The 27734-nt window shown below is 33.7% G+C and overlaps 1 protein-coding gene across 11 annotated transcripts in view; it reads right to left on the bottom strand.

The window, feature by feature from the left end:
* Robo2 (roundabout guidance receptor 2) overlaps positions 1–27734 on the bottom strand; it is a 564046-nt gene that overhangs the window by 143368 nt on the left and 392944 nt on the right. For all 11 annotated transcript variants that reach the window (XM_058574553.1, XM_046430545.2, XM_058574555.1 and 8 more), the window contains exons 3-5: positions 21306–21463; positions 18188–18308; positions 7682–7820 (exon numbers count right to left, since the gene is read on the bottom strand). In XM_058574553.1, the coding sequence (XP_058430536.1) occupies positions 7682–7820; positions 18188–18308; positions 21306–21463 (418 nt within the window). The remainder of the gene's footprint in view (positions 1–7681; positions 7821–18187; positions 18309–21305; positions 21464–27734) is intronic.

Below are 27734 nucleotides of genomic sequence, written 5' to 3'. Positions count from 1 at the left end.
TGTGTTCCAGCTTGTTAGTTGACCACTAGCCAAAGTCCAAATTGGATGCCAGTTCCAGCATTGTTCCCAAGCTGAGATTCTCAACAGATGGGCCAATGTCATAGGACCAGGCAATGTGCACTCCCACCCTAGGTGGCAATTAGTTTTGTGCTGACAGCAACTATTAGCACCTATTTAATGAAAATACAAAAAAAAAAAAAAAAAAAAAACATTCTGGCATCCATCTGAGAGTTTCTAATTAATTCTGTTTGTAAACAAAATCTATATCTTCAGTTTCCAGAAGGTAATTTAAGCTGTTCCAAGTTTATATTTCTAAAATACCAAGACATCTTATATGAAGCTTATGAAATTTATTCAAAAAGGTGACCCTTAACTTTAATAACATGTAATATTTCTACATAGTTATTTATAATGTATTATTTGTAGCTAATTATATAAACATTCACAAGAAACATAAAATTCATATGTGTTTCAAGTCCCTAAACAACTAATAATCACAATACTAGGGAGCCCACTAGTTTAAAATACAGATTTCATAGATTCAGGTTTGACAGATTCAAAATCAAGTTCTGGTCTTAACACTTATTATTGTGTGAATTTGAAAACTTAATGTCTTTAAGATTCTGTTTTCCCATTCCTCAAATGACAGTAATATTATTCTATAACACTTTTCTTTAAAATAATGGAATTTTAGTGTATATTAAAGGCATTTTGTAGAGTATCTGGTAGGTAGTAAATTTTCTGAAAATATTTTCTTGTATCATTACACAATCTTCTTATTAGGCAGTGCTATTATCATTACTAGAAGCCAAATAATACTGTATAATGTGTGAAATGTGAAGGTCCCAGCTTTAAAATCTGATTGAACAGGAGTTAGAACACAGTATTTGTGGGATGCACGAACTTGCAGAGGTAGAAAATGGGTGATAACTTTCAGGATTGACAAAGTGACTGGCAAATGAATTTATAAATGAATCTGTGAATTTAAAAGCAAAATTGATATTTTTAAATAAATAACATTTTATGTGCTTTTATGGAAATTATTGGGCTAAAGAAAGGAGAATATATAATTACTACTAAAATTTTTTATTCTTATATTTTAGCAGGAACCATTTTTTTTTCCTTGTAGTTGTCTGTATTACAAGTAAATGCCACCAATTGTTTGGATTTATAAAACTAGGACACCATATATATGCATCCATTGTACAACACTTTTTAAAATAGTTATATATTTCAATAACCACTGGTGTTAGAATATGACATAGTTATTCACCCTGTACAAATGATTCAAAGCGTAGGGTAATCTTTAGTCCCACCACATTAATGGTCCATATCTTTTAGGAAGTAAGACACAAAGAGCTTGAATTGCTTCTTCAAGGTCAGACTCCTAGTTAGTGGTAGGAAAATCTGTCCAACATTCTTTCAGAAGATGAGGTGCTACTAAACAGATAAATGATCAAAGAGCTGCAGAACAAGGCCAAATCCAACATCACAGGCAATGTTCTAAATAGTCCTTATGCTATTGTCATCTGTATTAAAAGATCCCACAGTTTTTAATTGCTCTTGCAGTTTTTATTTTTTGAGACAGAAGTGGTTCAGAAATCTGTATAGCATTAGGAAAACAATGCAGAGTTTTCATTTAAACTTTTCTTTAAATATCTGATGTTTTTGGACAAGGGTTTTTTTTAATAATTGCCATTTATAATGCTTTATATACAACATTTTTCTCTTGTTCTTAGCTTTCACCTTCTTTCTCTAAAATGATTTTAATCGCCCATTCTTTAGCAGCCAACCTAATCAGAGTGGTTATTTATCAGAAGCCCAAATTACCACATGTCCTTGAGGCACAAGCTGCAAGTGAAGAAGTCTGATCTCCTCAGCTGGGGAGCTGAGCACCTGTTCAGGATCCTGCATCCCTGTAGCACATGCTCAAAACAATGGAGCCTCCAGACAGTTAATATAAGAACATTTTCCAGGACTAAGCGTAAAGAGCCACTTTGTGTAAAAGAGTCACAAAAAAAAAAAAAAAAAGAGTATGAGTGGTCTATTCAGTTCCTTTTCTTATGGAATCATACATTTTTGTGAATCTTACATTTCATGGAACTAAGAAGTCTCTCTTAAAATAGACTTGCACTTTAGAAAAGGAATATATCAGTGGGCTCAGGAAAATTGATAGAATTTTGCACTACATATCTTCAAATACTTATTCTCTGGTCCTTTTACTATTTTATGAAATATTCATGAATTATATTCACTATGTTCAAGCCATCAACTGCATTTAGAATTTGCAAGCATACATAAGAATGTAAATGGCATATTTTGTTTCCTTTTTTTCTCTGATAAGCTATTAAGAACATTCCTTTCTGTACTTGTAGATCCTTATTGAGGAAGTTAGAGTCATTTTAGAGTTAGTTTAGAAAATAAAATTGGCATAGAAAAGATTCTAGAGATAACTAATAGGGATATGATGAAATTATGTGATTTATGATGGATGTCAAATATCCAGTTTACAGTATTTTAAAGACTGATAATAATTAACTGAAAGACAAACTCTGCTGGCATGTCCAGATAAGAAGTCAAAATTAAACTTCTTACCTAAATTCTGGGAGAGATATTTTTAGATTGAACAGAATATTATAGTGTAGGTATGTTTCAATTTTATTTTTACTTCTTTGATTATAAATTTATTATATTCTGTTTCTTCATATTGATTATAAATTATTTTCATGGAGCATATTTGTGATACAACAAAATATTAACATATTTGCTCTATAATGGAACATAGCACAAGATGGAACATTGCCTCATTATAAACACTGGCAACCTCTAACACATAAAACACTATGAAAAGATGTGTTAAAGTCATTTGATCATCAAAAGAGCCTGAGTAAGTAACAGTCCAGGGTTGCCTGAGAAAGGTAGATGCAGTACCCAAGGAATAAATGGCCTCGGGTTATGTAATTTTGTTTAATAACTCCACATGTAAATACCTTCCCATAGTGCCCAATGTCCTTAACCTAAAATGAAAAACAATGAATCAAAAATATACCTTTATGATGCTTAAATGACTTATGTTTACTCTCTGACAATGGGCATTTTAAATGCATGAGGCCATTAATAAGTAAATCTAAAAGTCCATCTTCTATGTTAACTGTGCTTTAAAATAATTGTGCTTTTAAAAAGTGTAATCACCATAAACTGTAAGTGCTTCTCTCCCATTGTTCCCCCAACTCACTTTATTTTCATATCCGTGTATAAAATGAAATAGTTTTGATTTATATTAACACATATTTATCAAGACCCCCCTAAAAAAATTATTGACAATTAGCATGGTTATGAAAATCCAGTCACTTTTTTTTTCTTCCTGAAATATCCAACTGTGTAATTGTAATATCTTCAGAAATTACTGCAAGGATTTACTATTCTGATAATAGCATATATGATATAAAGCCTCCTTCCTATTTCATCCCTTTGTTCTATGAAAATATAAGTAACTTCTCCCAAGTTGCATACAACAGCTGTTGTTGAACTTGCTATATTTCCTGCCTACCCCAAACACTACAGTCAGAAATGTTTTTAACAATCTCATCAAAAATATGTTTTAATTTTATTAAAGGTAGTTAATGAGAAAGGCAAGGAGTTTAAGGCTAAATAAAAGAAAATCATATAATAGTACTACTTAAAAAAATATTTTCACCACAAAGAAAAAATACTCCCTGAATTCATCTCTGGTTCCTGAAATACTGGTGCAGATATCTTCTTCAGTGTTAAAGCTTTAAATAGCTATCACAGCATTTCATAAACTTAAACCTGAATTGAAAGGCTGTTCTTGTCTTCAAAAGAAAACTAGTCACTTGTTACTTACATTGTAATTATAGGCTATGCAGATGCCCTAAAGAGCTTTACTATCAAAGTGTTAAGCATGAACCACCAAACAAACCTTATTCAAATTTCATTAAATGGCAAGCCAAAGAAATGTCATCCTCCACACCAATTGCTTATCCAAGAACAATGGCCATCTTCCTTGTCTGAGACCTAAATAATGTAATAGAATCAATGTTGTTGATTTAGTTCATGGCGGGCTAAAAGTCATTACTGTTATTCTTCTCTAAGTAAAGAGATCTCTTCCCCCTCATTATACATAAGAGAAGCTTATGCTAATACACACCGATCCAAGAATGAATAATCTTCTTTGAAATATCATTTAAAGATGGGGAATTGCAGAAAAAGTGAATGGCTTCTATCATGATAAAAATACTGACCTCAATTTCTGTATTGCATGGATTCTGCTCTAAGGCCTTTGTAACATAACAATTTAAAGCTTACCCAGCAATTCCATTTGCCTAATACTTTAAAAATATTTAGCCGGTCACATGAATATGCCAGGTATGGATGAATGGAGACTGAGACTATGAAAATGTTTCAAGGGAAGGTAGTGGAGATCAGATTTCTCAGAATTTAACCTTGACTTTGGGGTGCCTGATACCATACAGTCTGAAAATGTAGCTTGTATGCTATTGTATAGTTAATGTGCAGTACCTGTAATCTGAAGTAAATACTTTTGACAAGATTTGGAGAATAGTGTAGCAACAAAAGGTTTATGAATGAGCTCCTCTAGTCAACTGGGGAAAATCTAACTAGGCTCAAGTTTTATTTTCCCTTCATTCAAAAACAGACACACTTAAGATACAATATACTCTTCTAAGTATCTACTTTTGAATCTTTCCTAACTCCACCTTGTGTAATGTAAAAACTGACCAGATCAACTGTAATTTTCTTTTCTATCAAACCCAAAGTAAAGATCATAGAATATCATGTCCCTGAATGTTCCCTCTCTGTTCCCCAAAATCTAGCCAAGTTATGGCAACAATGAAAGCAAGCCTGGGCCTGAGAGTTCCAATACATGTATCTGGAAGGACACTAGCTTTTTCTTATGTTCACTGGGAACTAGGGCAAACTAGTGGTATCTGCAGAAAGTTAGTAGAGTAATAACATAATTTTCCTATGAACACATAGAAAATACCTAAGTGAGTCCCACCATTGTACCCACCACAAAAATGGTGTACTAATTAGATAAGTTATAGGCTATGCTTTTATAATTTTATCAAAATTAATTCTATTGTTATGTATAAGAAGAATCAATAAAATAAGAATTTGAATAAAAAGAATCCCTAGGGGAACTTCAAACAAAACAAAATCAAAAAAGAAAGAATGTTATTTTCTTGCCTTTACACCAGTACAGTTATTACCGGGGATGCTAGTTTTACAAGGTAAATAAGCAAGCTAATGCTGATGACATCACAGCTTCTACATACAGAACTCCTCTCTGAGTGGAGAGTGGCATGGAACTGAGGGCACCGAGGAAAGGATTCATGTCATTTGCCCAGCAGGCTGTCACTGGACAAAACACCATCAGCAGGAATTGATTTGCAAAGCACCTTGAGGGACAGAGGTGATATCTCTCAGCCTGTCACTGCTGAATTCTGGTTAGATCAATCCCTGATCTCTTGTAAGCTTTTCCGAATAAACCACAGATGTCCCATGCTGTCTCCAGGCACTTTCTTTAGCCTGTCTGGAAGCTAACCCATTGCCCTGTCACAAATGACTTGTAGATGAGAAGTCTTTGGATAGCATGTACCCTTGATACAATGCAATAAGAAGGACATCTCAGCACTGTGGCATTTTTTTTCCAAAAGCTGATAAACCCAGTCAAATCATATGAAAACATTGGGGTAATACAGGTTTTGGAAACAACACTGTAGTATATTTGATCTATACCTCTCTTCAAGTTTTCCAAGGTCATAAAAGTCCCAAAACAAAAAACAAAAACTAAGACCATGTCACAGACTAAAGAAGACCTGGCAAACATGAACACTAAATGCAATACTTTATGACACCCACCCAAATAAATCCCTGGATTGAATTCTGGAGTAAAAAGGGGGCATTAAGGAAAAACCTACAAAATCCAAGTAAGATTCCTTCTTTATTAAATTATTGCATATAGACCTTTGTTAATTAGATATGACAAATGATTCATGAATGTCAGCAATAAGGGAAACTGCATACACTGTGTATGGGAACTCTCTCTATTAACATTGTCATGTTCCCATAATTACAAAAGTATTCCAAAATTATAAGTTATTTTTAATATGGAAAATGCTGTATCCTCTCAGAAATTAAAAATTAACCATTGTCTATACTAGGATAAATTTTATTCTATAATTAATCTCTTAAACTTACATTAACATTTAAAAATTATCCATATGTTCTCTTAAATTTGAAGAAAATTTTTGACAATCTATAAAGAATAGATAATAACTACTCAGTTTCTATAAATTCTCCTTGCTTTTTAGCTATCTTCACTGGGAAGGCACAAGGAGCTTCATATTCACTAACATCCACTGTTAATGACAATTCTTTAAAGGTAGATGTCTGGAAGAAAAGTGGCAAAGATAAACAAATAAATAAATAAACCAGAAAAACAAACACAGCTTCTATTTAGACAGAAAAAATAACTGAATTAGTTTAAAGTAAGTGCTTTATACCTACAGACCTGAAAGAAACTCTCACTGTTTAAAACATTTGGTCCATTTGAGGTTAATGTTGTTGATGATGTGACTTTGGAAAGTAGAGCAACATATACCTAGAGACATACAAAGTTCAAACTTGAAATAAAAGTACAAATTTAGCAGTATATCTACAGCAGTGCTAGAGAATGCACATAAGGGTATGTGACTTTGGCAGATGCACATTTAATTTTAACCAGTTGAATGAAACCTAATTTTTTAAGAGAAAATGACAGAAAACGGGATGCAAAATTTTTTGGAGACAATTATTGTGGTAGGTGTGATGCTTGGAGTTTCAGCATGTGCAGAAAGATGGAAAGCATAATAAATTTTAGAACTAGAATTGCTCAATTGCATAGGAAAAAAAAATGCAAACACTTGAATGATTTTTTTTCTAGCCTATCTTAAATGATTTTTTCCAGGGCATAGATTTAAAATAAATTAAAAAACAAAAGTTCAAATTATTTTTATAAAAGATAATAGACTTTATTTTATAATATAGATAATTGAGAGAGATTGCGTTTTAGGGTGTGATAAAAGAAGAATGGGGGAAAAAATGGAGAGAATGAGTCCTTGAAACAATGGCAATGGAAAAAGTGACAGGAGGTCCCTGAGGAGAAATCCTCTGTGTGGAAAGTGGTATCCTTTACTTATTGCCTCTTTGGTGTTGTGGCCCTTAAAGTTGGCCACACTCAGCTTTGGTAGAGATTCTTTGGGCATTAAAGAAAAACAGAGTGGATTTCAAGGGTGGATGAAACATCATGGAAGGAGGGCCATTGTTAAAGGAACAAGTGGGATGGATGGTCAAGGATTCAGAAAGAGGAGAATGGAAAACCTACAGGGTTCCTGAGAAAGAAAACACCTTAGGATTCTTATTACCTGGGATAAAAGATGGAGTTTAGGATCAGGTACTAATGTGGATTTTTATTGAGTGATATCAAAAGCCTAAAGAACTTTAATATGCACACAGCAAATATGTAGCTTGCATATATAAACACCACATGTGTGGAAATATCCAAAATGCGAGAAAATCTGGTGGGAAATTGGGGAAGTCTTTTTCTTCTCTAATTATTCTCTGATCACCTAACAATTTTCCATCCACATAATGGTTTTACCTTCCTCTTGGCAAGTCTGCATCATCCTTTTTCCACCTCACCGTTGGTTGAGGATCTCCCTGGACCTGACAGCGAAATTCTACAGCCTCTTCTTCCAACACCACCTGGTTAATTGGCCTCCTGAGAAATGTGGGTCGTTCTTGGAAAAAAAGAGAGAGAGATAAAGTGAGATGAAATGTGAATGACTTAAGTAATTATGAAAAGAGCAAAGGGACCATATGGTTTACTTTTGTACATAGGTATGGAATGCTGTATCTCAACTATGTCTGATAAGGCCTTACAAATTGAATATAACTGAATAAAATGAATTACTTTTAAGCACAGGAATAACTATGGTTTCTATATAGGACCATGCAAACTTGTGGAAAAAATATTAAACTGATTTTTTTTTTTTTGTTTTGAATGTGTGGGCCATATCAGGTGAATCCTATCAAAATATTAAGAACACCAAATTCTATAGAAAGAAGGTGAGTTTAAAAATTATTAATGTAATCTATTATCATGGCTTACAGTAAGAAAACTATAAGTTGAGATTGAGGGAAAACATCAAAAAGATATTAATACTCCATCAAGAATGCTTCAAGCTGCAGCTCAGTGGTAGAGCTCTTGCCTAGCATGTGTGAGGCACTCGGTTTGATCCTCTGCACCACATGAAAATAAACAAATAAAGAATGCTTTCAGGAAAAAATCTTATGCTCTTGCATGTGAGTCTTATATAATTTTTTCCACTTAAGCTTTTACTTTACAAGGACTTAATACATATGTGAATATTTTAACTGCATGTATTGAAAGCTGTGTGCCTGATTTTTTTTTCTTTAATGTAAATATTGTCATTTTTAATTATTGCAAACTGTCATACATAATTTTCTAAGGTTTTCTCCAGTGGTCTCCTAAATCAGATACTTATATATATTTTTTACCTTATTTAACTTTTGTGTTCCTTATTTATTCAATATTCTGCTTTAGTGTTTCTGCCTTTGCATAGTTAGTTAGTTAATATATACTTGGGACTGAAAAAATGCATTTTAACACTAGTCTACATAAAACAAGTGGAAAATAATTTCCTAATCATAAGAATCTTACCATCCAAAAAAAAAAAAACATACAAAACAACAACAAAAAAAATTTCATGCTTCCTTAAACAATTCTATTTCTTGTCCATTTTCTTCATTTTTTGAAAATGGTCTGATATTAAAAAAATTAACACTTAAAAATTAGCACATCTCCAAATCATAGGCAAGTCCAATATTGCTACTTATTGAAGTAGAAAGAAAACTAAGTCAAGGAAAAGAAAGATGAGATCCATAGGGAGTTGACACAATTTATCTGGCCATCTGGCCATGTTCAGCCACTGAGGACTCTAGGTTCAAACTCCTGGTATAGAATTATGAATGTAGTGGCCCAACAACTAAAACATACTTAGCAGGAAAACTTTGGAGAAAATAAATCATACAAAATAACATGTTAGGAGTATAGAATAGAAGTATGTTTGTTTGTTGACTAAATCAAGATCCTATCTATAAAACAAATATGTAAGTTGCAAGGGAAATATTTTGTTGCAAGACAAATCAACTATCGCTGGCATTCAGAAGGAGCACAGTTGTATCTCTCATGGAGAATTAGACAGTAGGAGTCAATATTTTCTTCAAAACAAACACCTGAATATATTCCACTATCTTTCTTCCGAGAACCCACAATTCTAAGCCATAAAACAAGACAAACAAGAATTTATCATGAAAACTTTTTTTAGAGCTGAATTTACAAATAACCCATAAAACTAGAGAAAGTTTAAATATCCCTAAATATTTTAGATAGCCAAGATTATTATCTGAACAATTTTCGATAGCAAAATATGTCCTGTTGACCACAGAACAAAAGTACATTTTGCATGTAATGATTTAGTGTTATCCTTTTGAACTCAGGATACTGTGTTCACACTATTTTAAGGATAGCATATTTGATATTGAACTATTTCTGCTACTGGAAGCAAATAGGCAAGAGGATTGATGTATACTTATGGGTGTTGCAAATATTAATAGTACAAATGTATCATCAGCCTAAGAATTGGGATTAACTTTTTTGCTGCCATCCAATGGAGCTATTAGTCGCATTTATCTAAAATCGGCTAAAGAGGACTAAACCTCTACCACTGTTGATTGAGATTGAAAAATAATTTAGAAGACCCCTGCTGCCCCATCTGGGGTTAAAAGAAATACTGTATTATACCTGGCATAGGATGGACAAGCTAGATAAGTCTTTTCTTAACCACTCATTCATCTACCACATATTAGTCTAAGCCAGGCTTCAGGATTGGGGGCTGGGAAACAGCCAGCAGCTTGGTTTCCCTGGGAAAGTGGTAGGAGATGAAGCTAGCCAGATAGTAAGTAGCAAGACTATGAAGGGCCTGTGTGCCATGATAAAGAGTGTTAAGCTCTACCCTCAGGATGATGGAGAGCAGTTAGGATTTCATATGCTTATTTGTAATAAGCATATGAAAGACCATGTTAGTACATCTGAGAAAGATGAAATACAAGAGAACATGGTGCCCCCAGGTAATCCCAGTGGCTTGGGAGTCTGAGGCAGGAGGATTGAGAATTCAACAGCAGTCTCAGCAAAAACAAGGTGCTAAGCAACTCAGTTACACCCTGTCTCTAAATAAAATACAAACAGGGCTGAGGATGTGGCTCAGTGGTTAAGTGTCCCTAAATTCAATCCCTGGTACCAAAACAAACAAAGAACATGAATCAATTAGGTCAAAGTGTTGTTATAAGAAATTCTTTCAGCTTAAATTGACAGTGATTCCCAGGATATAGGAAAGGGGATACACTAAAGAGATTCAAAACTGAGTAATCAATCAGACATGCAAGGTGAAAAAGAATAGTCCAGAAAGATTTTCAACAGTCCATTTAACAATTTTGAACATACTGCTAGGTAAAATGTGGGTATCATTGTGTAAGTGTATATAAAATAGTAAGTATGAGAAAAATAAACTTCTTATACTCAAGCCGTTAATGTTTGTGCTACTTAAAGTCAAAATAATTCTGAATTAATAAGATGAAGGAAGTCCCTGAAAGGGAAAGAAAAAATATGGTATCTGTAGATGTAACTCTTACATATAAAAAATTTAAAGAAGGAATCAAAAGACACATCTGAAGATTGGATAAAATTTTTATCATAAATTAAGTGTCATTTTAAAAATTAAGATGCAAAAGTCATGTTCATTGAAGTTAGGAACAAGAGGAACTTGGCAATATTAATAATCAGTAAGAAAAAATATGAAATTTGAAGAACCCCCCCAAAATTTACCTGTTTATACCTGTTTATACTTTGCAATTCATAAAAATACAGAACAATAACTTTGCTAATTGGTAACTGCAACAAAAACAAGAAATACATAGAATTTTGGCAATGTTAGTGGTATTGAAACATGAGGAACTTTTTGAATGAATCATGGCAAATTTATACATTGAAAATCTACTAAGTCATTGGAAGAGTAAAGCTGTCTATTATCATGACATTGTGCTGAGTATAAAATAAATAGCAAGACAGCACACTAGACCAGTTCTACTAAAATACCTTGTTTTTTTCAGGCAAAGATTTTGTGTGCTTCATTTAACATGTATCAAGCACAATTCCACAACACACAATCAATCTGAGGAGCAAATTTTACATCAGATGTGGCACAAAGCTACATAGTCTCTTCCTCCAGGAGACAGGGACAGGACCCTTAAGGAGTTTTTGGTTATCATACGTGTTCTAAGTCCCATTGTGTTATAAGGGAAGCACCTGACTTATAATTTCAAGAAGAAGCAAGATGCAGGATCCCCTGCTGCTGTTCTGATGAGCGCAGCAGGATGGAGAACTTCAGGATGATCCTTCTCTCTTTCCTTCTGCCCTCAAGCAGAGTCCAGTTGCTTAGCAACTGGATAACCATGGGAGAGTATCTGGTACAGGAGTTTTGGAAACCTGATATTGGCACATAGTACAAAGTGTAATTCAGTTGATAGGAAAAAAGATGGATGCCAAGATAACTGAGATAGAAGTCACTTGGATTCACATGATACATCAAAGTGGGTTTTACACCAGACTATCTTTGGTTATGCCTTCCAACAAAGGAAAGAAAATTTACTGATTCACTGGTGTTTGCTCACAAGTTTTAAAGCATTAGTCTAAGAATATCCATAGCACCCTCTCCTGTAAATATCTCTAAATTATATTATTCAGTATTCCTATTGTTTTATGTTAATTATAAACTCACCTTCTGCTTTGCAATTTTCATCACTGCCTACAGAAAACAGTATGTTAAAAACTGTAGGTTGGACTAATATATTATAATACATATATGATATATATATATATACACAAATATTATATATATATATATACACAAATCCAAGAAAAGCTTTTATAAGAATTTCTTGCCAAATTCCTTAATTAGGCTGTTCTCCAGGAAATATGAAACTTGGACAAAAAAATGAGTATTACAAAGTAAGTGGAAAATATATTTTTAGAAGGCTTGAATTTGTAGAGGCTAGAGCCAAAGGAAAACTAAGCCCCTTTCAGTCACAGGTTGTAAAAATTACAAAGAAGTATCTTTGTTTGCCTCTTTTGTATCAAAGTCATCTGCATATAAATGAAAAATTGGAAATTTCAGAAAGTAAGATGAAAATTGAACAATCTAGTTAGTTGATAAGTGATCCCACTCAGTACCTATTAATGTCCAAAGAGATTGTACCTATGAGCCTCTGTATAATTAAAATAAATATGTATGAAAATCTTGATCTATTGAACAACAAGGCTGCTTAATTTTAAGGCATGTCAAAAACCAGGTCACTGTGTTTTTCCACAGTATCACCTTATGTCTGACCACATATTGAAAATTGGGAGAGAAATCTCCAGGGCTGTTTGCTGACTGTTTATCAATTAGGTTAGAGTTCTTCTGAATGGGCTTATCCCTAATTATATAACTGTGGCGTGATCACAGGCAATGTCTTTGCCAATGCAATTAACATTTTTTTCTGTGAGATTAACTGGATTTGAATCACCTGCATAACTTGCTTACAAGGTTAATCTCTCTTGAGACAATTGTGTTGTTTGCCAGTGTGTTACTCTGTAAAGCACAGCTCTCAAGTATTCCTGTCAATTTAGTTCTAAATTAGCATACTAGAAAATGCAACTTTATATGTAGCTATAATAAAATCAAATGCCAAGTCTAATTGTAGTTATGTCAATATCATTCGAAAAGAAAAATATTCAATTTAGCATAAAATACCATAAGTTTGAAACTCAAGTGCAGAATATCACTTTAAGTTCCCTTCATATGCTACAATTAAGGAAATTAAGTGCCCAGTTGACAAATTTTGTAACAGTACCCAGTCATTGAAAATGATTGTATAGTTGCCAATGACCGTGCCATGGCAGCTATTTCTAGGATGATCTTAGAAATTTTAAAATGAAGTTTGCTTGACTTTTAGCAGTAGTGTGTGGCAATAATTACATGGGTTGAGTTCTTTAAATCTTATAAGAAGAAAACTATGCAATAAAATGACATTAGAACTAGCAACTGCTTGTAAACCTTGTCTTGACTTTAGCTACCCCAGTAAGACTTGCCACACTGTAGTGTCTATAAATGAGGAAATCAGACATCTGGCCTAGTAGAAATCTCTTTACTTAACTGGGCATGTGTGAGGTGAGAGTGGGTTTTATAGCCACTAGATGTGATTAATGTGCCCTTCCAAAAAAACATTGGAGGATAATGATCAGACCACCTGAATATGATTAATTAAATCCTGACTACATTCATTCCTTTTTGCCAAGAGTTTCCTTTATCTGAGGGAAATCACCCCAGAAGCAAAGACCAACATAGGTAAAATTTCTTGGACGAAATAAAAAGCCTCTTTCACCATATTTTAGAGGGAAAGTTTCATTGTAGTGCTGACAGTATGATATAAGAGTTGGCCTGAAATCAAGGGCACTGTCTATGCATCACTGTATTTAAACACTTCAACATTGTTTAGCACCTGGTAGATACTTGATAAATATACTCAAGAAAGAACTATATTTCTCCTAACAATCATGCTGAATTTTAATAACACCTTATGCTCTGAATTCTTACATGAAAGCCACAAAATATAAACAAAATGTAGGTATTGCTTATGGTTTCTTTTGAGCTCTTTCCTTAGTTTTGTCTGTATTTTTAAGCTCCTCTCAATCCATCAAAAGTTATCTCTTATACAATTACAGAAAATCATCACCAGCCCCAATCTCTGTTTTCATTCCCAACGAAAGGACTACTTCCCAACCTGAGCATCTTACAGTGAAAACCATCAGCTGTACATTAGTATTTTTATGCAGAACAGTCTTTTTAGTGAACAGCAATTGAATATCAATAAACCCCAATAGAGTATACTAGAGTATATGTTATTTGAAGAAAGTCTTAAATACTTTTTAAAAGGCAGGAAAACATGACAAATATTTACTTCAAAACATTGTTATTAAAATTGTGTGAAACGGGAGGTTATAACATACGTGAAACAAGAACAGGATGCTATCAATAGGAAAAATAGAGAAAAGACAGACAGTAGGTTTCACATTTAATTAATAAATATATGTTTGACACAGCAATGAATAGAAAAGAGAAAAATTTTCATTTTGTTTTGGTTAAGAGATTTTATATGTGATTGAGATTGCTCATGAAGAGTATAAACTAGGGGGAAAAAAACGTTCCAAACCAAAGCATAGGATGGAAATATTTCTGAACACTGAGATAAGGAAACGGGACATTCTATTGCATAGAGAAACAGAAAGAAAAAAGATGAGTGATTACATACAAAACTATAGTGATCATAACCTCATTGGACTTCTCAAGAAAAACACACAGGAAGGTAAATTACGTTAAAGTGACAATTTCAATATTCTCATGAAAAAAAATTTTTTACACCACAATTCTTGAACTTAAGTTCTAGATAGAATAATAGCATTTTGGCTTGAAATGTGCTCCAGGCTCTTTAAGCAGAAAGCAAGAGAAAAACATTTTCCTTCTTAGAAGGACTAACCAATAAAGAAACAGGGGACAGAAGATGGTGGATACAACATCAAATAAAAGCAAGACAAAATCAGAATGAAATGTTTGGAACAGACCTAAATAGTGTGCAGACCAGTGGAGATTTGAAACCTCCAGGAAGACTATAGAGAGAAGGACATTTAATCACTATAGTGTTAAAAATTAAATTTAGAGTATTTTGCCATAGTGATGTCAAGAATTTATGACAGGGTAGACTAACATAATTATGGAAAAACTTGTTGATCATTAATTCAAAAGAACAAATATAGTACAAGAAAAGATAAATGTTATCATAAAAGTATAATATACAGCTTGCAATTCATAATACTTACAAGGTTATAATAACTAAATTCCAAATATTAGTGTAACTGATATTTCTATAGTGAGTACACTAAAAAGAGGAGGGGAGACAAACTAAAAACAAGAAAGCAAGAAAGGGAAGAATATGTAAGTGGGCCAAATTATTATTTTGTGAAATAGAAAGTCAATATATATGATTGATAAATTAATAAATAATAGAATAAACATATGTTCATACATAAAGAAATAAATTCCAGAGAAAGCATAAAGTAGACTTGCAGAAATATTCAAAGTTGAAGAGTGAGTGAGGAGTGAGTGAGTGTGTGTGTGTGTGTGTGTGTGTTTGTGTGTATATTGGGAAACCTATGTGATATGATGTTTCTGTATTTCATTATGGTTTGCAATATTTATGATTTATGATAGAAATTTTATGCATACATTCTATTTTCATATTTATTTTGATAAACATTCAAAAATTATTTGGAGAAAATCATGTCATTTTTGGTTATTTTTTGAATAACAGTTAAATTTTGGATAGCAGATATCTGAAATCTATCCAACCTTAGAATTTAATGACATACTAGACTTTCATTTCTCTGCCTTCAGGATCTTGAGGTAAAATTCCTGGGGAGTATTCTTTTTGTGTTGGTATCTAGACTATGCTTCAGATTTTTAGTGTTATTTTAGACTGTGCATAAAATTCTAAGTTTTAGAATTAGTAGTATCCATTTAACTCAATTTTTTTATGAATAGAAAATATTGCAAACAACAAGTATAATGAATACTTCATGAAATATGGTAAACTTTTGAAAATTAGGATATACTGATCATAACTTAGTCAAAAGGGCACTTTAAAAAATAATTAAAAATTTTTATTTAATATTTTTATTTTGACATTTATGTGGTGCTGAGGATCGAACCCAGTGCCTCATGCATGCAAGACGAGCACTCTACCACCGATCCACAACCCCAGGTCCTAATTTTTTTTTAACTATAACATATCTAAGCTTATTTACTAAAAAACCAAAATGCTTAAAGATTGAAGAAGGTTTTTTTTTGGCAATATGTCTCAAAAAGTGACCAATGTATAAGAAAACACCCTTTATTTGTTCTCCTTGCTGTTTGTAAGTGAATTATATTTCTTGCCCAACTAAAAATCTGTATAACATATCTTAAAAATTAAATTTCAAAAGACAGTAAAAAGCCTCTCTCACTACCGAGGGGTTATGGTAACCAAATACTTTCAAGTTGAATCGTAACTACCTGAAAATAATGTTGAGGAGGTGGAGTGTGGAATGTAATCAGGTGTATAGACATTAGTTCAGAAGTGATATATTTAACAATGATGAAATATAATGAGGTTTATTAGAAATAATGTCCTGGAAGTAAGAGCCCCAGAATGAAATAAAGAAGGCCTCACCATGAGCAGCAAACCATTTATTTCATGTTCTCTGGAAGGAGGGAGTCAGTTTCAGAAAGGGCCTCTGGAACAATCCTCATCCTTGGTTTGGACTGTCTCTTCTGTATTGTGATTTTTCTTCTGAGTTTGGATGTTGTTTTCTTATCAATAATGGAATTTTAGCTTTTGCCTCAACTTAATACTGTACTTATAAGCCCTCAGGTCAGTTGTGACTAGTTTACACCATCACATAAATGTTTCTCAGGTTCCTAAATCAATTCCTCCAGAGGAACTGCCTCTGGACAAATTCAATCTTTTGGGTTGATAGCTATTTTCAAAACAATTTAGAAGTTGCCCCATAACTCTTGACATGTTTAGGGATCTCTTGCAGTTCTCATCATGTCTTTAGGGAAGGTAGGGTAAATATTTCATAATATAGGCACATTATTGGTAAGTCTAATTGCTTGGGTAATGACATTAAACCCTCTTAATTTCCTTCTAAAGGCAGTCAATGCTGCTATAATGCAAAGCTTTTCTATTCCAAAGCTTGTGGTGGTTGCAGAAAAATAGCAGTGAGTATTTCTTTAAAGAGAAGAGCTATCCTTGTGGGTTTTCAGTGCTAATGTTCAGTGACCACTAATTTCCTATCTTATCAGGCAAAACTGTATTTTATTCATTATAGAGCGAAGCACATTTGAAACTCTTACAGAGATGACTGCATAAAATTTAGGGGCAAACTGATACTTGTCTGAGCTCTGCGTGACAAAAATTTACATGCATACTTGGAACAATTTTATTTTTACTATTCAATTCCTTTAATAAATTATGAGGGATTTCCCCTGGCTTTGTCATTTGGGCCTCCAAGCTGCTTACTATCCACAGGGAATATTATCAGAGATTACTCAGTACTCAGAGTGATTGAAAAGAGAGGCCTGCACTCTGGTACATATTCATAAAGCACAACCTTAACTCTTGAACTGTAATAGAAACTGCATTAGGTCTCTTTCCATCATGGTATCCCATTCCACTACAGGATGCTTGTTACATACTGCAAAATAAGTTTCTCTAGAAACCCCTGTAGGACTTTGATGCTATACTTGTTCATGTCCTAGAGTAACAACCACAAATAGACATCTTATCATGTTGTGCATAAAATCAGGAGGTTCTTTTACTGGCACAGCAAAGTAATTTAAAAATCACAATCTCTTGTGCCTTATAAAAATCACATGGTAGCTGCAAGCAGTGAAAAATTTTATTAAGGGACATTCATAGACATACATATATCTATATGCATTTATGTGCATAAAAGCATATAATCATGTGTGTATACATACCTATACCTGATGTATATGAAAATATATATAATATATGTGTGTGTGTGTGTGTGTATACACACACACATATACATATAGCTGCATGTATTCACTAACAAATGAAACAAAGTAGATGAGTAATAAAATGTAGAGGGATGTCATATCTCAAATAGATTTTGAGAAACAACAAATTTTACATTTTGATGAAGGACAAAATCATAAAGCTATATGAATAAAGTAGACAAATTAATATTTCAAAAAAATGTAGACATCAAAATTTTCACTAGAAAGAAAATTTTAATTGGTTGTTGAGTATCACAAGTGATGAGTAATTGTTCATATATGGCTTGGGATTTAGAGTTAACAAAAATATTTTAAAACCAAGGCAATGTAGAGTATAAATAGCAATTTGGAATTTAAAAGAGTTTTACCAAAGACAGTCAGCTCTGCTGGATCACTGTCTCTTTCTCCCACCATATTGGTACCAACACAGGTGTACATTCCTGCATCACTTTTTCTGGTATTGGAGATCATCAATTTTCCACCACGAATCTGTTAATATCAAATGAAAAATTTTCTTTTAAAAAAGGAAAGGAAAAGAAACAGGAAAGGAAAGAAAAGGACATTAATAATTTGGAATACTTAAGCCCATTTGCTTTCAAAAGAAAAAACTGCATCTAAGACAAAACTCTTACACAAAACTCTCCCACTATTTTGGCATCTGCCCATTGGGCTTCTTAATTCAACTTTAGTATAACTTTCTATATTTCCTTCCTAGAGAATGCATCTTTGAAGCAGTCTTTCTCTGTTTTGCCTGGTCATATTTTGCATCTTGTGACTGTGACTGTCCCCACTAAATCTGCAGGGGTCTTTCTTCACACTGAGTTCAGCTAAATGAATTGCTCTTGTCATCAAAAAATAACATTAGATATCTGTTTTGGATAATATAATAAAACCTAGCTGATTTAAAAGGATGCATCAAGTATTCATTGAGTACTACAAGTACTGGGGAGTGTTCTAGGCATTTGGAATACAACAGTAAGCTAAACAGTCAAAATCTGTTTCTTTGTGAACCTTACATTTCAACTACTAGTGTTAATCATCTTTGGAAATATTTTTTTTGGAAATAATTTTTAACAAAAAGGGTATGTTGAGCAAAAGTAATTAAAACTTATAAAATAATGTGTATGGATTAGTACAAATTATTGATATCTAATAAGTGGTTGCTAAATACTTCTTAAAAGAGAAGCATGTGTTGACCCCAAAAATGCAATAATAATAAAAAGTCTACTAAAGAGAACATTAACTCAAAGTTAGAATTTTAGTAAGTATATTGTCACATTATTTTTTCTCATTTTCCCTTTCTTTGTATGAATATAATTCAACAATCTTAACTTTACATGATTGAGTGTTCTTAAAGGAAATAAAACATTCAAACATTCTGATTTCTTCCATTATTTTTAAATTTTTCATGGTAAACAAAACTCATTTAGGTTTGTTCATCAGAAATAGTTTAAGCTCCAAAATTTGTCATGTCATAAAGATTTTCAACTTTTTTTTTTTTTACACGAGAAGAAAAGCCATCACTCTGTCCTCAATTGTATTGAGTATGTCATAATGGGAGCCTATAAAGCCTTTCTCTTTCCCTTGAAACAGGGCTTGTCAATATGACTATTTCACCAATGGTAATAAAGCAAATGCTTCATCAGAAAAAAAAAGTTGCTTGCACATTGGGTTTGCCTTCTCTTGCTACAACTGGAAACCTAAGACCATGAAACCAGACTAAGGTAGCCTGTTAAAATATGAGAGACCATAAAAAGTGAGGTTCTAGCTGAAAGTCAGCTAATTTCCAGACCTAAGCAAGGTCATCCTAGATTATTCAGCTGCCAGTTCACCTTTAAGCAGGCCAGGGAAGGATACGAAAATCTGGCAGAGATAAATCATGCTGTCTTTGATCAGGAATATCAACTTTTGCATGGAATCATGGTCTAAAAATGGATTTTATAAGTCAAAAATTTCAGGGAGATTTTTTTACAGAGAAAAAGCACATTTTCAAAAGTTTGGTACCCAAATACAGACCATTAAGAACCAAAGTCTCTTTGGCAACATAGATACTCAAGATGTAAACAACAAAATCAGAAATATTCCACTTTATATTTCTGTCTCTTACATGGCCTATCACTTCTGTGCTGCAATGTAATTTCAATGTGTACATACAAGAATAAAAGTATATTTAAAGATAATAAATACATTTTAATTTTTTTTATACTAGGGATTGAACCCAGGAGCACTTAGCCACTGAGCCACATGCCTTTTATCTATCTATCTATCTATCTTTCTATTTATTTATTTATTTTTGTTTTGAGACAGAGTCTCACTAAATTTTTTAGGGCCTCCCTGAGTTTCTAAGGCTGGCTTTGAACTTGAGATCCTTCTTTCTCAGCCTACTGAGCTGCTAGGATTACAGGCATGCACCACCATGCCCAATTATTTATTAATTTATTTATATTGGTTCATTTACTTATTTACCTTGTATTGTGGGGGACTGAACCCATGGGTACTCTACCATCAAACTACACAACCAGACTTCTTTATGGTTTGTTCTGTTTTACTTTTCAAGACAGAGTCTCACTAAGCTACTAAGGTTGGCCTCAAACTTATGATCCTCCTGCCTCAGATTCCTGAGTCACTGGGATTATAGATATATGCCACTGTGCCTTGCAGATTATATAAACTCTTGATTGAAATGTCACATTTCTTCAGGCAATTGAAAAATTATTTTAAATAAAATGCCTTCACTGTGTTATTACTACTAAATATTACTAAATAACATAAGTGGAATTATATTCTATTTCCTTAGAATGGCTGTCACTTATAAATTTTTTCATACAAATATTGAGTGGATCCTTTAAAAATATGAATTATTAAATTTGTATATATTAATTCCCTTTGTTCTGTACCTTTACATAAAAGCATTGAATCTTAATCAACTGTTGAACCTGGTAATCAATTTATATGAACTAAACTGCAAAATCAGTCATTTAATTTTTATTTAACTTACTTATTTTAAATTTGCCTTAAAATTAACTCATTTTAAAAATTTTGCTGTTACAAATATTGAATTTGAAAAATTGGATTAAATGAGATATTCATCACCTCAGATGATTTCCTATTACAATTTTATAAATAGTACAAAATGAGATATTATTCTTAATATATGGTTTATGGCTATTGCTTATTCTAACACCCATGTTAAAACGTAAATGATGAACAGAAGACATTGAAAAGCTAAGACATCAATATCACACTTCAAATATAAATTTACATATTCAGACTGATACGATTATTAATACATCATGTATACTTGATTTCTATAATTTGTATCTTTTTGTAGTCTTATCCCTAAATTTAATTCTTTTAAGACTTTTTGATGTGGCATAAATGTTAGTCAGCATTTGAGTACAATTTTATTAAAAATAAATTTAAAAATACATCCATTTTTAGATGTGAATTTCCATCTGTCTAAGCTGTCATTCTAATTTAACTCACACTTATTCTGTCTTCCTTGTCATCAATTCGAACTTTGTCTTTTTTCCAGTAGATGGTGGGTTCTGGGTGTCCCCGGGGAGGTTGGCACTCCAGGATTGCAGGCTCTCCAGCTGCCACTACAACATCTGTGGGGTTTTGCCGGAAGTCATCTCGCAACACTGCAGAGAAACAATTATAGTAAAAGAAAAGTCAATGATAGTAACTTCAGCTTTCACTCACAAAATGTAACTTCAAGTTTTACTTGTTCTAGTTAAAAAAAAAAAAGAAAGAAAGAAAAAAAATTCTGAATACTTACTGAGAACACAGTCACGCCCATCTTAAAATACTCTAGAGTCTACCTAAATGCTCAAGTTGGGGATGGCTTACTATCTGGTCATGCATCTTTGCTTTAAAATCCAAGCTAAAAATTGAGATGACTGACCCTAAGGACAATTATATGAGAAATATTTATGATAAAGTCTTAAGATTTAATTTAAAAAGCAAATTATATAAACCTAATGTGGCATGAGTCTAATTTTATAAAGAAAAAAAATACACACCTATTTAATAGCTATATTAAAGTAAATGTTAAAGATGTTCCAAAATGTGAAGCAATTTGTGTGCAAGTGCTTTGTGAGCATGCGTGTTGTTCTCTGAGGGGAAGTGGAGTGAGACTCTTTGAGAAAGTCCTTTCTCATGACATGAATATGGACAAGGTACACACTGTTCCCATTACACTTTGGAAGGCAGACCCATTGTTCACCCTTGCAACGCTCTAGCACCCACGTACACAAGGCTCTATTTTCATTCTCTCTGCATCTCCACCTGCCGAGTGACATCTGGGCAGCGTGACATTCAGGGCAAGAGATATCCCTTGTAGCAGTTTTGCCAGTCTAAATTTCCCTCCTTTCATTAAGGAGAACAGCAGGTTGGACCTCCGTTATAACCTCCAAAAATCTGGCACGCCTGGCTGTCCAAATGTCACCTATCTATCAGCCTGTGCTCTTCTGCTGCTGGCAAGATGAAAAGCCTGCAGCAGTGACTTGGCCCTATCAGATTGTAGAAATCTATGTTTATTTGATAAATACAGGCTGGGACTACTTTTGGACCCATTTAAAAAAAAAGTTGAAACAAGCTATTGTACTATATATTCCAACCATCTCCACCTCTCCTAGCTGCCTTCACTTTTCCTGTTCTTTGATATTTCAGTGCCAATTCAGTTTTAAATTATGTAAGGATAAAACATGTTTATATGATGTATCTATGTATACAAGCATGTACTTAGTTTATTGTATATTATTTATACAAAAAGATAAATGCATATATACACATATTTATATGTATATATATATATGTGTGTGTGTGTGTGTGTATGTAGATATGTGTGTGTATGTGTGTGTGTGTAGTGTCTGAAGTCAGCATCAGGCAACTTGTTATAGCCTGTTATGTAAATTATCTGCTGCAAATGGGGATTAGGTCAAATCAGCCACCTTCCCTGTCCTGTAATGAGACCCTCTTCAGCACTCAGTTTCTTTGTTGTGCCAAGTCTGTAAGTTAATTGCCATCTCCAAATAAATAAAAATCTCCATCCTGAAAATAGCTCCAGAGAGACAACCAAGTGACTTTCAGGGCTTTTCGGTTCTGTCTCATCCAATGTATCCTTTAAAATGGTTTTCTAGCTTAATGAAGTCATGCCCCTTTAGGAGATTAGAGAACATTATTTCCTATTGAAGGAGCACTAAGAAAGAATTCAGCACAAATTGTTCAGCCTCAGCTTATCAACTGATTAATTTACTGCTTTCGCTGCTAAGGAAATATGTTCCATTTTAGCACTGTGAACTGCATATTTTGACTAATGGGCAAGAAAGGTGTGATTGATATGCATAAGTATTTGCTGCTGAATGGGTAGAGGGAAGTGTGCAATTAAGTGTGACATTCGTGCAAGTGGTAAGAAGGGGTTAACAATGTGGTTCCCTCTTGCAGGTATATCCTCCAGGGAGAGCAAGCTGGTGACTAATTTATATTCTAAATACAGAACAGCTGCCTATTTATTCAATGTTAAGAAGTGCAAAAATATGGTAACAGAGTGATAGGCCCCCCTACAATATCCGGTACTGGCAACAAATGGTGTTTTGGCAGACCCTCAATCTGTTTGAAAATGACACATCTGGCCAGTTGAAGAGCCTTCTCCTGCACGGGTCTCCCTACAAAGGACATGCCAAAAAGTCTTAGATTAAATGATCCTATGACCATTGCAAATAATTCAAAAGTGTAGTGTTGAACTGATTTCCAACAATCCAAATTAAAAAATAAAATAAAGTAAACCCTTTAACATGGGTAACAAAATGAAGAAAAATATCATAACATACTAGAAGGACTGCTACTCTTAAACAATATAACATGTGTTTATGCATTCACCAAAAAAAAAAAAAAAGGAAAAAAAAAAAAAAAAGGAAAATGACTCCAATTTGCACATGAAGCCAAGAAATCTAACATTGACTGTAATTTTAGGCTTTCAGACTATTCACTCAGAGAGTAGGGTGAGATAATGATATAATTGGTACTGTACCCTCTTCAACTTGTAATATGCTCTTTGCGGTTTGTGTATAACTCAGCTAATTCATTTGTACCTAGTGATACCATTTCATTTTCCCTAAGTCGTCAGGTATATTTTATTTCTTCTTTCTGGATCAAATGCCATTTTTCAAGTGAATACTGAAGTGACAGGATATCACTACTGAGATTCAATTATAAATGATTGTGACTTTCCTCTTTCTAGCTCTGTCTCTTTATCTCTCTATTTTCTCCCCGATGCCTCCTCTGATCTTATACAGTGTCATGTGGCCCAATGGAGAGACACATTTGGAAAGGATCCCAGGGCAGCCTCTAGCCAACAGCCAGCAAGAAACTGAGATCCTCAGTCTGGCATCCCCTGAAACCTCAAGTTGACACCAAGTGTTGTGGAAATTTAGAGAAGTCAATAGAAAACTAATATGCTACAAATTAATGATACCCTAAAATAATAATCAAAAAAAAATAAAAATGATACCCTAAATAATTCTTTATGTCTACCGTGATTTTCAGTCTTACACCTCTGACTCTTATATCCTTACAACTCACATTCTTTCACTCACAAAGGCTTCCTCTGTCTTGAATCAAGACTTCCCTGGCTTTTATTTTTTAACCTCAGTTAAGGTAAATCATTACTCAGACATTTCCTCCTTAGTTTATTAAAATAAATTGGCAATAATAATAAGGAGAATTATACTAGAGCATACATCGGCTTCCCAGTGAAGTTATTAGAAATACAAAGGGTAAAAATGTCATTGATAAAAGTAGTTATACACAACAGGATAAAGAAAACTATTTTAAACAAACTAAATTGGTCATGAGAAAGGTAATCTAAAAAGGTATTATAAAGATGAGCCTGACTAGGAGCAGTTAAAAACCAAAGGCCACAGTGAGAACACAAACACTAGCCTCCATGCAAGCAGAATTTGTTTGTGTGCACAAGAGTATGGGAACTCCTGGCCCAGTCACATACAGATTTCTCTGGAGAACAAAACTTGAGGCCCAGGTATACACTTATCTGGTGCCTGATTCACTTTGTTAATGCAAAATTTCAGTAAATCATGACACTCAGGATACATGGGGATTTCAGTATTACATATAGATAATACATGAAATTATGTGCTGGTTTTTAAGAAGAATTTTTTTTCTTGGTGCTGAGGACAGAAACAAGGGTCTTCCTCTACTATCATTGAACTGTACACCTAGCTCTTAGAATTTTGTGTTTAAGTTAATTTGGTGATCAATTAACAGGCACATCTAAAGACACTTTTGATCTCTATGTTTAAAACAACTGTCCTGCAATTAAAACTAAAATTTGATGGCACATGCTATGTGCCAAACACAGCATCATGGATATGAGTAGGTTATTCGAACACTTGTTATACGTAAATATTTTAGGTTGAACCCAGTGTCTAACACTGAATTCTGACGACAATCAGACTAAACTGATTTGTAACATCATCTGCTTCTACTTAATTGTGTCCCCACTGTACTAGTTTAGAATGTTCATATACATTTCTTGAATATTTAACATTTTTTTCTCTAATTCCCTTTAAAATTCTTCATTGAAGCAATTATGGGTTTACTAAAATGAAAATGTAATCATATCAATTCTTTTCTCATACTCCTTAGTGCCTCTTAGGCTAAAATTCTGTCCTTAATATGATTTGATAGGTTGTTTAGAATTGGGTTCCTGTTTATATTATCCTGGTCATTACAGACCTATCTGCGATGTTCATGCAGGAATTATATAGAGAAACAACTAATTATCACTGGCAGATGATAATCTTTCTGCCTGAAAAGATTTCCCTGCTTCCTGTTTGTGCTCCTAATTTTGCTTATTCTTTTCTCAAACATATATTGATCCTTCAGTGTTAGTCTATGACTTATTCATCTGAAAATTTTGTCTTTAAACACTTACACGAAATGAAAGGAACCTTCCAAAAGGCTCCACTTTGAAGGGCAGCAGAAGAGTTAGTGAAGTCCTTTTTCATTGGTTGACCAAATTGATAAACTCCTCTTTAAGAATTATATTGCAGTACTTTCCTATTATTTAATCTAGACCATTATGTTTTGATTTAATTTTAAACTTTCATTCATAAATAACAGTTTCAGTTGGTTGGATTTAAAGGATAGAGCACTTGTCTTGACTACCTTCATGCTCTAAAATAAAAGTCACACAGTTCAAGAAAGTCAGAGAGCCATCTCATAAGGAAACTACAGATTTATGTGCAATCACCAAAACTGGTAGCACAAATTATAATACATAATAATACATATTATAATAAGCTAAAAGGAACATGTACACATTATTTTCTCAGTTCTACCACCACCACTAACAACAACGCTCAGTACAGAGAATGATCAGGTGTAATCCCAACTAGCATAAAGCTCAGACCTTCCATTCTACTTGTGAGGAAAGCACCCTGTCTTTTCTTGAACCATGTGGTCATTTTTGGTTGCCATGCTAGGAGCTCCATTTCAGGATGAAAGGGAGCTTATATACACGACGGCATGAGCTAAAATAATCTGGGTAATACAAATGGACAATTCAATTCTAAAACCTGTGTTAACTTTGGACTTTCTAGTTAGCTTCCCTTTTATATTGAAGTCAGTGAAAATTAAGTTTTCCCTTCCCATTGATACAACACAGGAATTCGATTTTTTCTGAGCTTTTATTGACTCAAACTCCAAATAAATGTTAAGGTGAATTGCCATTCACAGGAAACTACTTCATTATAATTGGTATAATTGAAAAACATACAACCAGAACAAACTGGTCAGTTACCAGCTAAATGGCCTATATGATCTGATATTTTGGGGAAAAGTCAGAAGTGGTTTCTTTTGCAAAAGTGGAATAGGAAAGAAAGAACTCAGAGGGGAGACATCCTGCTACCACTGTGCAAGCTGACACTCTGGCACCCCTACTGCCTGCTGGCAATTCCAGAATGAGAAGCTCTCAACCCCCACCTCCACTCACACTCCCTGTATAAGCAAATTCACTCCACAAATGATCCAGATAAACCAGTGGTATGAATTGGAGCATGTTGAATAAACAAGAATGCCCTGTGACTTGCTCATTTTCAAGTCACAGCATTTTATGAAGCCTGGTATTCTGCAGGGAATCAAATACACAAACACACAATTCACGCAAGTGGAATGGCCAGCACCAAGTTTCTTAGCCAAGTCTTTATTCTCAAATGCTTTTTTTAGCCCTGTTCTGTCCTCACCCACAGTATAATTTGAAGTCCTGCTAAGAGTGCCAAGTCTTCCTTCATGTTTTCCATTAATGTTTAAAACTTGCTGAAGGATTCTTAGAAATTGCATGGCAACATTGTGCTCTCTGTAATTTGTATCTGTAACCTCTGTAATGCATATGTTCTCCTTAGGGACCAAGTGTTGAGATCATTCATAAACTCTTGGATCACATGTGGCACTGCAAAATGGTGACATCTGACCACGGCAGACTCCAGGCCTGTCTCTGGCAATCATTTCCTTTGCTTTGCTGTGAAGGAGCCAGCATTTGGCATATCTTCAACACTTGCAAGTCCTATTTTTGGCAAAGTCTAGCATCTGATATTTGACAGGGATCTGAATACCCTATCCATTAGCTTATGAGGAAGTTGTGGATTGAGGCTAATTAATGTTTAATCATTCCTCTTCTTCTTCTTCTCTCTCTCTCTCTCTCTCTCTCTCTCTCTCTCTCTCTCTCTCTCTCTCACTTTCTCTCTCTCTTAAACAGCTAGTGTCCCCAAAAGTGTTCATGTGAGACTGATATCTTCAGATATCACAGAAATTGCAAAGGAAGAGACCAAAGTTAGAGATTATGCCCAACTCTCCTATATGTGAAGATCATGGTGTTGAACCATAATATTAAGC

This window comes from Marmota monax, unplaced genomic scaffold (genome assembly GCF_021218885.2).
Source record: "Marmota monax isolate L192 unplaced genomic scaffold, Marmota_monax_Labrador192_F-V1.1 WCK01_AAM20220418_F8-fsc00016, whole genome shotgun sequence".
Classification (NCBI taxonomy): Eukaryota; Metazoa; Chordata; class Mammalia; order Rodentia; family Sciuridae; genus Marmota; species Marmota monax.
Note: the sequence above shows the minus strand (reverse complement) of the source record. Positions and strands in the feature narration are given on the sequence as shown.